Source organism: Nerophis lumbriciformis, linkage group LG19 (genome assembly GCF_033978685.3).
Source record: "Nerophis lumbriciformis linkage group LG19, RoL_Nlum_v2.1, whole genome shotgun sequence".
In the NCBI taxonomy this organism is placed as follows: domain Eukaryota; kingdom Metazoa; phylum Chordata; class Actinopteri; order Syngnathiformes; family Syngnathidae; genus Nerophis; species Nerophis lumbriciformis.
Window position 1 is genome coordinate 13963287 of NC_084566.2, and position 15180 is coordinate 13978466.

Sequence of the window (15180 nt, forward strand, 5' to 3'; positions counted from 1 at the left end):
AAATAATGATTAAATGTAATACATTAAATTACTGAGATTTAATAACACATTTACTTAATTCAATTATAATTAATCAATGGCACCATTTCAGTAATTATTTAAATATTTTGTATTTATTTAATTGTATGCCAAATGGGACAATTATATAAAGAAAGCCTTAAAAAAGTATTAAAAGTGTCATTGAGTCAATGAGGTAAAATCAGTAAGTTATGAAATACACAAATCGTGAATAATTAAAGCATGAAATAATGATTAAATATAATACATAACATTTCGCACCTGGGGATAGGTTGATTGGCAACACTAAATTGGCCCTAGTGTGTGAATGTTGTCTGTCTATCTGTGTTGGCCCTGCGATGAGGTGGCGACTTGTCCAGGGTGTACCCTGCATTACGCCCGAATGCAGCTGAGATAGGCTCCAGCACCCCCCGCGACCCCAAAAGGGACAAGCGGTAGAAAATGGATGGATGGATAACATTTTTTAGATTTAATAACCCATTTACTTAATTAAATTATAATTAATCAATGGCACATTTCAGTAGTTATTGAAATATTTATTTAATCGTGTTCTCTGTGGCCCCCCATAATTAAAGCAGTGTGCATTGTGTTGAGGACATGTTTGGGCGCACTACTCTTTACCACTCTATCTATTGTGCTACTCTAACTATATTCACACATGGCATTATTCCATGTCATCTTATTGCCCTGACTTATAAAATCAACTTGAAACAGCACTCTGGAGTTGAAGTGTCAATTCAAGCAACCAAAAAAGGTACATAAGATCACAACAATTAGTATGGAAAAAAACCAGTCAGATATCTGAAATTATATTCACAAATTTAAAATTTATTATACCAAAGACAAGGAACATCTGTGTTGTCTCTCTTCCACTTGGATATATTTTGTTTGTATTACTGAACTCGACACAGTCATGCCGGTGGTAACTGTTGGAAGGCTCTGGGATGATATCTTTTTTCTCCCCCTGTGTATGGGTGCGTGTGCGCAAAAATCAGTTTATTAGTGTTTATTAGATACAGTGATGACTACAGGACATCAAAATAAATCATTTAAAAAGGCGTGTTGTATGTGTTGTCAGTCTAAAGGGTTGATAACAGGATGGAGGGAACCATCAAAACAGCAAATTCATTCCAACTAAAACCTTCACCGGCATGTTGGTACACAGCTCCTTTAAAAGCATCAAGTATACAACATTTCTCTTATTTACAATCATTGGAAAAAATCACCATTTCTCTCAGAGAAGATTAGTAAAAGTGACTGAGTCACCATATAGAGTATGCAACTCCTAGGAGTTAGTATTTAGAGTTTCTACAAAAAAAAAAAAAAAAATCTATGCCATTTTACAGGCCGAGAGCCACAATGTACTGAAGAAATACAGTATATTTAAGTGCCCTATATACAACAGTTACATGTGGTATTACTGGTGCACCATTCCACATCGTAAAAAGATTATGTGTCGCTTTTAAAAAGGTTCTGCTTTCACATTAGAAGATATGGTGAGTTCTTAGAAAACAAAGAAAGCGTAGGATGGTATTAACACGTGTGATGCTACTGCAAAGAGACTAGTGTTGGTTACACATTTGGGGTGTCTAAGTAAAAAAAAAAAAAAAGTTCAGTGGTCTGTGGGTCCAGTTTCATTAAAGGGCTCTTCTGCGTGTTTTTCCAGTGGGGAGCTGCAGGAAAAACATGCACAGGAACAAGAAGGCCGTTTGGAAAAAACAAATAAGAAAGTCTAGAGGTTTTTCTTCGTAGTCATGGCAATGGGGTGGACGGGGGGAGGAGGCGGGTGGTTGTGTGCATGCTGCAGTAGGGCAGGAGATGAGACTGTCGCTGGCGTTCTAGAGCGGGGTGTCAAAGTAGTCTGCGGGCTGGTCCGTCCCAGGCGGCTTCTGCTGCTTTTGCTGATGCTGCTTCATGATTTCCTTCACCTCCTCCTCCAGCTCGGGGGGGATGATGAACTGGTCGTCAGGGTCAGGCTGGGCCGGAGCTGTGAAATACCCGCCGGACTTCTTGGACGGCGCGTCAGCGGCCACTTCGATGAGGTTGTGACTCTTCTCCTGACGGGCCACGGAGCCGTTGATCCTCCTCTTTCCCGGCGCCCCCTTGGCCGCGTCGCCTCCCCCTGGCTCGTCCCTCTCTGGCCCGTGCTCGTCGCCGCCTATGCTCATGTCCACCCCTTCTTCCAGGGGCTCGGGGGTGCATGGTGGCGGAGGGGGTGGGGGCAGAGAAAGCGGGCCGCGCTCCTGACTGGTTTGTGGCGTTAAGGAGCACTTTTGCTTGAGGCAGTGGACGTCCGCCTCTACTTCCACACGGCTGCCGTTGGAGAATACGCCAGCGATGGGCTCCTCGTCCTCGCTGTCCAGCCCGTTGTCTGATAGGGCGCTGGAGAAGGTGGCGCTGGACAGCTGGCGTTGGAAGGAGCTGGCCAGGCAGGCCGGGTGGAGCGTGCAGCAGCTGCGCGCTGAAGGCAGGTCGGGGCTGGTGAACATGTACTGGCAGGGCTGTGCGGCGGCGTGGGCCTGCTGCTGCTGCAGGGCCAGAGGGTGGGCCTGATGGTGCAGGTGGAGGTGAGGGTGGTGGGCCTGCTCGTGCAGCAGCACCAGGGAACTCTGCGGGGGCTCGTCAGACGAGGCCGTGGAGCCCACCTCGCTGCTCATTTCGCTGGTGCTGATCTCGCTGCTGATTTCACTGCAGGACGACGGCGGCACAGGAAGGGAGCCGTCCGACGGCCTTTCCTTGATCCCAGAGGACGACGACGGCGGGTAGGGGCCCAGGCTGGGGCTGCGCGGAGGCTGAGGGGGCTCGGAACAGCAGCAGGAGCAGCAGTCTTCGCTCACGCTGAGCTGGACCACCACGGCGCTGAGGCTGTCGGTGCAGCCGTAGCCTTGCGCCAGGGTGCACAGCTTCTTGGCGGCGGCCAGGGCGTCGGGCACGTTGCGCACCGCTTCCACCGCCTCAGTGGGGGACACCGCATCCCACAGGCCGCGGCTGCCCAGGATGAAGAACTCATCTTGAGGCGTGAGCGTGACGGTCTGCACGTAGGGAGACGGGATGACGGATGGATAGAGGAAAGAGTAGCCCATGATGCGCGTCGAATCCGTCACGCCGTTCACCTTGTTGTCCTGCGGAGAGAAAAAGGAGAGTCAAGAAAGCGCTCAGACTTGCCACGCATTCTTCCAAGGTGATGCCCACCTCTGTGACGATAGCTCGGTGCTGCCTGATCCTGCGGTATTCGTCCTCCAAGCCGACGTTGTGAAGCAGCGACAGGGACAGGGGCTTGCCGTTCCGACACAAGATGGCCTGACACTTGCCCACGTTGGCGGCCGTCAGGACGAAGCAACCGCCGGGGTCGGTGGGGTCGTGGCGGATGTGACACAGAGCGGCTGAGCCACCGAGCTTCTGGCCTGCGGTCCCCAGCTTCCTGTAGTTGCAAATGGATGCAGCGTCAATCAGTGACGGATCATTTCCGGAGCTTGGTTGACCAACAAACTCTTATCTATCTACAGATTATAAACCACTACTTTTTTCCTACCCTTTGAACCATGTGGTTTAAAAAATGGTGCGGCTAATTTATGGATCACACTTTAAAACTATTGATCATGATACATGCAGGATGTCATGCGTGTATAATGACAGGCAGCAGATGCTGTCTGGCTAGCTGTGTACAAACAAAACATGAAATGGCGCAGTGGAAGAGTGGCCGTGCGCGACCCGAGGGTCCCTGGTTCAATCCCCACCTAGTACCAACCTCGTCATGTCCGTTGTGTCCTGAGCAAGACACTTCACCCTTGCTCCTGATGGGTGCTGGTTAGCGCCTTGCATGGCAGCTCCCTCCATCAGTGTCTGAATGTGTGTGTGAATGGGTAAATGTGGAAGTAGTGTCAAAGCGCTTTGAGTACCTTGAAGGTAGAAAAGCGCTATACAAGTACAACCCATTTATCATTTATTAATACTTTACAGATACTGTAAAATGATGGTTCATATTTTTTAGTCAGTACAGATTGTTTTTTTATTGCATTGTGTTGTGCTTTACAAACTCAAACGTGTTTCGTGCTGACGTAGAAGCTAGCTTATCTCTCGTCGTAGTTATCTTTTACGGCTAATACCGAAGCACGCCAATGTGTAACTCCGCTAGAAAAAGAGTTCCTCAGTGTTCGCTCTTACAATAACAATGTTGCTAGTTTGGTTATTACACAGTTTACGAAACGTAAATGAAGTATTGTTGACGGTTTTTGAATGTATTTTTAAAGTGATTTAAAACTGATTGATCCCATTAGCTGCATTGCTAGCCACTTTTTTTGCTTGCCGATTTTTACATGTGAGAATGCAAAAAAAACCAACCTTTTGTGTTCTTGTCTTTCATAAAGATTGTGAACGATAGTCAAAATTAAAAAAAAAAAAAAAGAACAGTTCCTTCCCCTTTAAGTAAAATATCAAAGAAAAATGTTTTCAATTTAATTACGAAAGAGTGGGGAAGAACCCAAAATAATTATATCATCTGATGGGAGACTTACTGTGCCATACTGACAAATGTAATACAAGTTTTGTTGCACAACATGGCAGTTTAATCAGTTAAGTTCAGTTTAATCATTTATTCAGCACATTTAAAAACAACCCCAGTTGACTAAAATACTGTACAGACATAAAACTAATTAAAAATAGTGCAAAGCAGTGCCAAATGTACTTTTGACACAGCAGGAATACTGGAATAAGAACTGTATCTTAAAATAAGTGTGAAAAGGATACTAAAAAACCCAACTAAAATAATGAAATATATTTTAATAAATACAAATATATATATATTAAAAAAAAATGTCCTTCCTAATAAAATTTGAACGGCAAGGAGAAAAAAAAAAGTTTTTAGCCTGGATTTCAAGTGGGAAGATGTAATGGGGAAAAGAAAGCGACCGGTTCCAAAGGCTCCATCTCCTCTGGTTATGATCCAGAAGGAGCTGGTCTGAAGACCTCAGCTTACTTGATACAAACCCTTAAAATCAGTAAAAAATTGGACTCTAAAAATAATTGGGAGCCAGTGAAGCGAGGCCAGAATGGGGGTAATGTGCTCACGTGGCTTAGTTTTTGTTCAAAGACAGGGCTGCAGCATTCTGCACACACTGCAGTCGCTGGAGGGAGCCCTGGTTCAGCCCTACATACAAAGAATTACAGTAATCCAGGCGTGACGTTACAAATGCGTGGACGGCTCTATCGAAGTCAGCCTGCGGAAGATACAGAGAATTTTGCAAGGAGTCGAAGCTGAAAGTGGCTAGATTTTATGTTTGTCGAGCTTAAGCAAGCTGTCATAAATGCCCACAAGGCTACATTGCAAGCAGGTGGCAATAAGAGGACCAATAGCCCTGTCATGTCCGTTTGACCAAATATCACAGTTTCTGTTTTATTTTTGTTCAAATATAGAAACTTGGCCATCATCCATGCAGAGTAGTCATAGCCTGGCCATCACTTGCTGTTACAGACACATATAGTCGAATATGAACTGCAAAACAGGGATAAAAAACATTGTGCTTTTTAAAAAACACAGCACCGAGTAAGTGTGTATAAAGAAAAGAGAACTGGTGCCAAGATTGACCCCTGGGGTACACCACAGTGGAGGGCAGACACTGAGGAGGAGTATTGGTCGAGGCCAGGGGTGCCCACACTTTTTCTGCAGGCGAGCTACTTTTCATTTGACCAAGTCGAGGCGATCTACCTCATTCATATATATAATTTATATTTATTTATTTATGAAAAATACATTTTTGTTAACGAGTTAAAAGTGTTTAATCATGATACAAGCATGTTTAACATATATATTCCTTTCTTTCATGAAGACAAGAATATAAGTTGGTGTATTACCTGATTCTGATGACTTGCATTGATTGGAATCAGACAGTAGTGATGATAACGTCCGGATTTTTGAATGGAGGAGAAAAAAAGTCCTCCTTTCTGTCCGATACCACATGAAAGCGGTTGGTTTTTGGCATCTTATTTGTCCAGCTTCCATACTCCTTTTTATACACTTTACAAATACATTGGCGGCAAACTGCGTAGCTTGCTAGCTTGTGTTCGCTAGCTTTATGAGACTCTTATTTTGTTAGCGCAGACAGGTTGAAGCAGCACTTTTATTGTGAAGACAGGAACTGTGCAGTCGGTCTTTAGAGTTTTGACGGAAAGTACGGTGCGAGAGTCTGTTGAAATAAAAATTGTTTCTCGCCTTCCTGTTGGTAATTTTTTCTTAATAATGATCTGGCAGCAGCCAGCGTCATTTCACAAGACCCTAGGGTGCCGTGAGTGTCAATCAAGTGACAAAAGTGACGTCTTGGTGAAGATTGATGATCGCAAATTTTTTTATGTCTATTTTTTTAATGCCTGGCTGGCGATCGACTGACACACCCTCCACCATTGACCGGTAGCTCGCGATCGACGTAATGGGCACCCCTGGTCTAGTCTTTCAGAGAAACGGTCTGATAAGACTGGAACCATTTTAGGGCTGTAGCCTTAACATGTCTCCAGGCCAGTTAAAAGAATGATGTGGTCTGCCGTATCAAAGGCTGTCGTCAAATCTAAAAGCCGCAACCGACCAACAGGAGGTGCATTCAGTACGTCCCAAACCCATAAAAGCTTCTAACAAACATTCTACCTTTGCATGACAAGGAAGGTGTTGGTCATGTAGTCCTCCTCGCTCTTGGTCTTGTGCAACTCCTCCGCCAGGACGTCGTTCATGGTGCACTGCAGCAGGTAGGGCACTTCCACGTTCCTGTCGCCGTCAAACACGCCGTACAGAGCCTCGCGACTCCCGCAGAACCTGTTCACTGAAAGCGCCGCGACACACAGTCTGAAAGGGGGCAAAGTGGGTCGATGTTATTAAAGGGTAAACAATAAAGGCTTTATTGATTATCTGCAACAATTATTACCACGGTAACAGCAGCACTCAAACCAGGCTATTGAGCAACAATAGCAGAAATGGGAAAGTAATGCATGCAATTGTTTGCTTCTCTTCTTCATCATGCAAACTATCTATCAAACAATTGAGTTTGCTTAATTTTTTGATAGTTTGGTGGGATTCCAAAAATAGCCAATTGACGCCTTGTGCAAAATTGGCTATTTTTGGAATTCCACCAAACTATCAAAAAATTAAGCAGACTTATAGGGATAGTATCGCTTTTGCATCCTTACTAGCTCGTAGAAAGATTTTATTGGAGTGGAAATCACAATTTGCCCCCAAGGCCTCCCTATGGCCTAAGGACCTCATGTTTTTCTTAGATTTAGAGAAAATTTAATATAATCTGAGGGGTACACCAAAACCATTTGACTTGACCTGGGGCTGTATGATTAGTTACATAGTTAAATTAAACAAACTATAGGACACATGTGACACACACTGTTGACAATGAACCTTTCCTTCTGTCCATCCATCCATTTTCTACCGATTGTCCCTTTCGGGGTAATGAACCTTTCCACTTACCTCAATTCTTTTTTAAATTTTTATTCTGTGACACTTCTCTGTATGATTTTTTTTGTACTTATTTTGTTGTAGTCAGTTCGTTTGATTTTCTATCTGCTTGTGGTGAAGAGAAAGGCAGTGCATTGCTACCCACTGTGACTGAAATGTAGGACGCGGAGGTTATTCTTATTTAATACATTTTTATTATTTTTTAGTTTGTGTATTTTTGTAATTTTTTTTTTTTACATTTTTATTGTGGGGGGGGTCTGTTTTCTCAGTACCTGTATTATGGTTTCCCTATCCAATGAATAAATCAATATTATTAAAAAAAAACCAATTGAGTCTGTGCAGGTTTTAGCGTGTTTTCAATACACACACTTAATAGTGTGTGAGCCCTCCCGCCCCCCGCCCATGATATTGACTGATTGAACTGACTTGTTTTTGACACCCGACGCCTCGGTGTAACCATGACTCCAAACAGCGGGCCCACCAGGTGCTTCGTTCGATGAAAAGGTCGGGGGTGGATCAATATGAAAGCAGCGGATATTACTGCAAAAAACAAAACAAGAAGTAAATTAAAGTCACCGTTTTCAGCTCGAAGCAAGGTCACGGAATAAGAAAACTATCAACGCACTTAAGTTGCTCCAGGGTCTTGTGGTCCAGGTTGAGACGCGGGTTTCCGCTCAAGTCCAGTTCTTGAAGTTTGGGAGGCAGATTATCGGGCAGCGTGATCTCACTCAGTTCGTTGCAGCTCAGATCCACACTCTAGAAGACACAAGTCAATACTTACAAGGTGGCAAAAACATCTGTGGGCCACTTCATTGGGTACACCCGCACTATCCACTTTTTCATCTGTGCGTGCTCTTCTGTGCAGGGGGACCTAATGTTCAGGCCACATGTGCTACCCTAATGGTCTTACTTTCATCTCCAATAACTGCATGACCTCAGGGAAGACCTCGATGGCGTTGGAGTGGGCGATGAGTGTGTGCATGCGTCTGCAGTTCATGATGGTGGTGGGCACAGTTTTCAGCGTGTTCCCGCTCAAGTCCACTTCCTCCAGCTCCTCCAGCTTGGCCATTTTGCTGGAGGGGTGAGAATATTTTAGTCAAAATATTGCACTGATCAAATCGAGTGTAGAAAAAGTAGCGCAGGTTTGTTCACTGTGGCCAGAAAACCAAATTTTTTATCATAGTGAGCGTGTTCACCTGGCTGGGAAGGTCTGAAGGTGGTTGTAAGCCATGTGCAAAACCCGAAGGTGCGAATGGCCCGTCAGCATGGGCACACACTTGTCCGTCAGCCGGTTATTGGTCAGGTAGAGCTCCTGCAGGATGCTGTGGCTCTCCTCCGACAGTGTGGAGGGAGGCAGGTGCTCCAGCTTGTTGGCTGAAGCATTCACACTTCGTAAGCTGGGGAGGGAAAAGAACAACATAACGTTTCAACATACGAATAAATAAAAATCAGGTAAAACCTTCATAGAAATTACTTCGAAGTACAAACCCCGTTTCCATATGAGTTGGGAAATTGTGTTAGATGTAAATATAAACGGAATACAATGATTTGCAAATCATTTTCAACCCATAGTCAGTTGAATATGCTACAAAGACAACATATTTGATGTTCAAACTGATAAACATTTTTTTTTTTTTGCAAATAATCATTAACTTTAGAATTTGATGCCAGCAACACGTGACAAAGAAGTTGGGAAAGGTGGCAATAAATACTGATAAAGTTGAGGAATGCTCATCAAACACTTATTTGGAACATCCCACAGGTGAACAGGGAAATTGGGAACAGGTGGGTGCCATGATTGGGTATAAAAGTAGATTCCATGAAATGCTCAGTCATTCACAAACAAGGATGGGGCGAGGGTCACCACTTTGTCAACAAATGCGTGAGCAAATTGTTGAACAGTTTAAGAAAAACCTCTCAACCAGCTATTACAAGGAATTTAGGGATTTCACCATCTACGGTGCGTAATATCATCAAAGGGTTCAGAGAATCTGGAGAAATCACTGCACGTAAGCAGCTAAGCCCGTGACCTTCGATCCCTCAGGCTGTACTGCATAAACAAGGGACATCAGTGTGTAAAGGATATCACCACATGGGCTCAGGAACACTTCAGAAACCCACTGTCAGTAACTACAGTTGGTCGCTACATCTGTAAGTGCAAGTTAAAACTCTCCTATGCAAGGCGAAAACTGTTTATCAACAATATCCAGAAACGCCGTCGGCTTCGCTGGGCCTGAGCTCATCTAATATGGACTGATACAAAGTGGAAAAGTGTTCTGTGGTCTGACGAGTCCACATTTCAAATAGCTTTTGGAAACTGTGGACGTTGTGTCCTCCGGACCAAAGAGGAAAAGAACCATTCGGATTGTTATAGGCGCAAAGTTGAAAAGCCAGCATCTGTGATGGTATGGGGGTGTATTAGTGCCCAAGACATGGGTAACTTACACATCTGTGAAGGCGCCATTAATGCTGAAAGGTACATGCAGGTTTTGGAGCAACATATGTTGCCATCCAAGCAACGTTACCATGGACGCCCCTGCTTATTTCAGCAAGACAATGCCAAGCCACGTCTTACATCAATGTGGCTTCATAGTAAAAGAGTGCGGGTACTAGACTGGCCTGCCTGTAGTCCAGACCTGTCTCCCATTGAAAATGTGTGGCGCATTATGAAGCCTAAAATACCGCAACGGAGACCCCCGGATTGTTGAACAACTTAAGCTGTACATCAAGCAAGAATAGGAAAGAATTCCACCTGAGAAGCTTAAAAAATGTGTCTCCTCAGTTCCCAAACGTTTACTGAGTGTTGTTAAAAGGAAAGGCCATGTAACACAGTGGTGAAAAAGGAAAGGCCATGTAACACATGCCCTTTCCCAACTACTTTGGCACGTGTTGCAGCCATGAAATTCTAAGTTAATTATTATTTGCAAAAACAAAAGTTTATGAGTTTGAACATCAAATATCTTGTCTTTATAGTGCATTCAACTGAATATGGGTTGAAAAGGATTTGCAAATCATTGTATTCCGTTTATATTTACATCTAACACAATTTCCCAACTCATATGGAAACGGGGCTTGTATTAAGTAAAAGAACATAGGAAGTGGAATTGTTATAAAATCATGATATAACATTGCCATAATAACAAATGTATTTATATTATTTTAAACAACCACTGTAAGACCATTTTAAAAAAATACTTAAAAAATTGCAACTAGTTAACGAAAAAAATGCAACTAGTTAACTTAAAAATTATAATAATCTAAGAAAAAGAGTATTATATTTTCTGAGAATTTTTACATGAATAACGCCATGTTTTTGACAATTACATTATTTAAAACCTAAACACAACAATCTGTTGAAAGAAGCCAATAACTCTATTAAAAGTACCATTAAATTAACAGTCACAACAACAAACATTTCCTGTTTAGACACTACGTATTAGCGCTGCTTATTAGTGATAGTATACAAAATGTGGATTGTTACGTTCATGCCTTGATTGTCAAAGATGTTGGTAATGGGAAAAAAAACATTATGATTTGTACATTTTCAGAATGTGTTTTTTTCTCTATTTTTAAACAAAGAAAACAATCTGAAGTTGTCTTTATTTTTAAATGATCATGCTATGATTTTTACCACTTGAGAATATATTTTCCTCCATGTGGCCCCTGAGCTAAAATGAGTTTGACACCCCTGACCTAGAGGCAGTCTGCTATGAATACGGCTGTTTGTCTGCCAAGTGCATGAGCCGGTACAGAGTCTGCAACTGGACGTGACGTCATGTGCATTAAAGGAATCGAAATATAGTACCTTTGATTTTACATGAATTGCTAAGCAGTGGACGTTTAAAAGTACCACATTTGGTACACATCCCTCATTACAACCGACAACATAAACATGTGCAACAATAGTTCTGTTATTTATAAATATTCACTTGTCTATATGCTAATTATTTGAGAAAAAATATATTAAAGTGTAAGACAGTATTTCCTACTTTATTCTTCTAATTGTTTTTAAATGACGCCTGTATTTTAAAAAAATTGTAAAAATGTTTAAATATGATTTAAAAACGTATGAAAAGAAGCACTAGTCCATATTGCAGCCACCTGACAGATTTGAGGAACAGGTTGCAGGGAAGCTCCACCAGTTGATTGTGGTGCACGTCGAGAACCTCCAGCAGAGGGCGCTCAACCCTTTCAGGCAGCTTCTGCAACTGGTTATGTCCAACACTCAGCTTCCTCAGGCTGCTGCTGCATAATAACCTGCGGAGTGAGGAAGCACGCAGATGGCCGGGTCAGAACCAGCATGCATATATTAATATTTGTACTGTATGTATGGTACAGCATTGGAAGACAGAGATGTGATGCATGCAAAGTGACCTTCTGGAGGGACCTATTGAGGGGAAGCAGGTGTCTTGAGTGATTTATGACACTCTACAGAGGGTGGGGGAGCGGGCTGTGATAGGGCAGGCCAAAAAAAGGCAGTGCACCAAACTCCATTTAGAGGCCGCTGAGGCACACTCACCGCGCCGGGAGCTCGCTGATGAGGTTGTGGCTGGCGTCCAGGACTTCCAGTTTCTTCGCTTCACACAGCCAGTCTGGCAAAGACTCCATACGGTTCCTTCAGAGGGAGGGGCGGCGGGAGACAAAATGGGGCGATGATGATGATAAATGGTGTGCGGTTTGGAAAGTGCACAGGCTAATATTTCTTGTGTGTGTATTTAAATCCCAGCAGTGCCAAGAGGAAGCATTTCAAGGCTCAAATACATTTTAAATAACTGGTTAAGTGCATTGAAACATAAATTTCCCCCCAAGATTACTGTCTTTTGCTCTGTAACCTGCTTCTACGTTATGCAGTGAAGGTCATAAAATATGTTAAAGCAACGACAACCCCTTTAAGTTCGTATTTCAAAAATAGTGATTCATGTTTATGTGTTTCCTCACCGTGAGATGTCCATGTAACTAAGATTGGAGGGCACGGGGCTGACATCCAGGCTTTGCAGCTCTGTAGGGAAAATCCAAACTCATTAACCTACAGCAAGGACGTACGTATGCGTGGTTGTCTACAAAAACAGAGGGGCAAGGGGAGGCTAGGGGAGACAGCACGGCACCGCTACATGACATCTTACATATTCACATCAGCCAGCAATGGAGGGCAAGAAAAAAAGAAAAGAAAGAAAAAGTCCCACCGTTGTTGGAGGCGTAGATGCCTTTCAGCAGGCAGCCCTTTAGTTTGAGGCTAGTGATTTGGTTCCGCTCGCAGTGAAGCACCTCCAGTCTGGGGAACACAGAGGTGTCCAAGTGGGTCAGCCGGTTGTCCCGCACGTCCAGCTGGGTCACGTGTCTCAGGAGGTCGGGTTCGTCCGGAACCATGTTGGAAATCTTATTTAGCCTGGTGGACAAAGAGTAAGGGCTTCATGCTCTGCTTTGGTATGTGAACCGTGGCTCTGTAATGCTGGCAGCAGTTGTGCATCCCCTAGGCCAGACCTGGGCAATTATTTTGACTCGGGTGTCAACTTTAAAGAAAAAAATGTGTCTGGGGGCCGGTATATCTGATTTTTAGGAACACTAATACAAAACCTCACAATAATGCCTGACTGAATGCTAAAAACGTTATGACAGACCGCCTTTAAAATGGAATGGAATTAAAAATTTTTTTGCTGAATGAACGGTAAAACACTGAATATTGACAACATAAGAACGTCACACACCCTCTCTCGATCGACATATTTTACAATCAAGCGAAACGCAACAAAAATGCAACAAACAGCAAAATATGAACGCGAAGGGTAAAAAAAGCCACCTACAATCTGATACATCACTAAGCTTTAGAACTTTGTTGGAAAAATCTCTTTCCGCGTCTGTCCCTGACACCCGCATTTCAGGCTGGCCGCTCTGGAAACACTCTGTGGAAACGCTCTGTGGAAACGCTCCCCACCCACACTGCTTGGTGCCTCGTCTGAGCTGCTGTGACTTAGATTACAATAGTAACTACTTAGATTACCATAGTAACTAAGTAGATTACCGTAGTAACTAGTATATTATGTAAAAGTGCATATTCCAACCATTGAAATACTTTGTATAGTTCAAGACTTACGGTCATTTGAAAACATCACTGAATATCATAATGGCAGCTACAGTTTCCATCTTAAAGATCTAAAAATATTATTTGGGAATGTCCAGAGGGCCAGATTGAAAATCTTAACGGGCCGCATGCTGCCCCCGGGCCTTAATTTGTCTCGGTCTGCTCTAGACCATGACCATGGTTCCCACACTTTACATAAAATTATTCTCCAGGACAAATTTCCCGTCATACATTACTACATTCCTGATACAACGACACGCCCACTATAACTCTCCTTTTCCCCTCTGCCTGTCACTCAATAGAGGACAGTGAGAAGCGTGTGGCCATGGGAGAGAAAAACCTCAGACCAATATTGTAGGCGTTCAGTCTTCAACAAAGTCAATTGAAAGTACTCGGTTACAGAAGAGAAATATGATTTGCTGGTAGGGTCACAGGGGGGTTCTGCACCAGCTACAAACAGAGAAGCGCCGTGCCCTAAAGGTGCCCAGAAGAGAAGGTAAAAAAAGACTAAATGCACATAACTTTTAAACAGTTAAACACTTAAAAAGACTAAATAAAAAAATAATAATTTTCCATGATAACTTTAACTATTTTCAGGAAATTGTAGTTTTTTTTCCTTATTTGAGATACTGTATGTGTTCCATGACTGGAAAATTGGTTAATCATTTTTCAGGTTTTCCAGGACGCATGAGGACCCTTCTTAGCATTAAATTCCCCCCGTTCTCAACAAAGTACTGAATACATTTATATCTCTAGCTCGGCTGTACACAAAACACAAATACACGGAACATTTTGACATTAAATTTTTCATTTATAATGACTTAAAATCAAAATGTATTTAAAATATAATTATATAATAGCTATAGCTAGCCTACCATAACTTAGGGTCGCTGTAGCTGTCGGTAGAAGTAGTTAACAAATTTAGTCGCGTGGTTAAATCGTGATTCTGAGGTGAACACTTCTTTCGGCCCAGTCTCACCCATACTCAACCTCCAGCGGCCCCCAGAGAAATTGAGTTTAAGACCCCTGCTCTCATGAATAGCCAAGGTTTAACCCAGGGGTGCCCATTACGTTGATCGCGAGCTACCGGTCAATGGTGGAGTCGATGGTCAGTCGATCGCCAGCCAGGCATCAAAAAAATAGACCTAAAAACTAGCTATCATCAATCTTCACCAAGACGTCATTTTCGTCACTTGATTGACATTCACGGCACCCGAGGGTCTTGTGAGATGACGCTGGCTGCTGCATGATCATTATTAAGAAACACTGACCGACAGGAAGGCGAGAATCACTTTTTATTTCAAAAGACTCTCGCACCGCACCTGCCGTCAAAACTCTAAAGACCGACTGCACAGTTCCTGTCTTCACAATAAAACCTGCTCTGTGGCCTTGTGGTTAGAGTGTCCGCCCTGAGACTGGAAGGTCACGAGTTCAAACCCCGGCCGAGTCATACCAAAGACTATAAAAATGGGACCCATTGCCTCCCTGCTTGGCACTCAGCATCAAGGGTTGGAATAGGGGGTTAAATCACCAAAAATGATTCCCGAGCGCGGCACACGCTACTGCTCCCCTCACCTCCCAGGGGGTGAAACATGGGTATGGGTCGAATGCAGAGGATAATTTCACCACACCTAGT

The 15180-nt window shown here is 43.3% G+C and overlaps 1 protein-coding gene across 1 annotated transcript in view; it reads right to left on the bottom strand.

The window, feature by feature from the left end:
• Positions 1–838: 838 nt before the first annotated feature.
• Positions 839–15180, bottom strand: part of phlpp1 (PH domain and leucine rich repeat protein phosphatase 1) — a 101591-nt gene continuing 87249 nt past the window's right edge. The window contains exons 7-17 of the mRNA XM_061979552.2: positions 12649–12851; positions 12404–12464; positions 11985–12080; positions 11567–11722; positions 8662–8862; positions 8376–8538; positions 8091–8221; positions 7892–8005; positions 6653–6847; positions 3211–3439; positions 839–3140 (exon numbers count right to left, since the gene is read on the bottom strand). Coding sequence (XP_061835536.1) covers positions 1857–3140; positions 3211–3439; positions 6653–6847; positions 7892–8005; positions 8091–8221; positions 8376–8538; positions 8662–8862; positions 11567–11722; positions 11985–12080; positions 12404–12464; positions 12649–12851 — 2833 coding nt within the window. The 3' untranslated portion in view covers positions 839–1856. The remainder of the gene's footprint in view (positions 3141–3210; positions 3440–6652; positions 6848–7891; positions 8006–8090; positions 8222–8375; positions 8539–8661; positions 8863–11566; positions 11723–11984; positions 12081–12403; positions 12465–12648; positions 12852–15180) is intronic.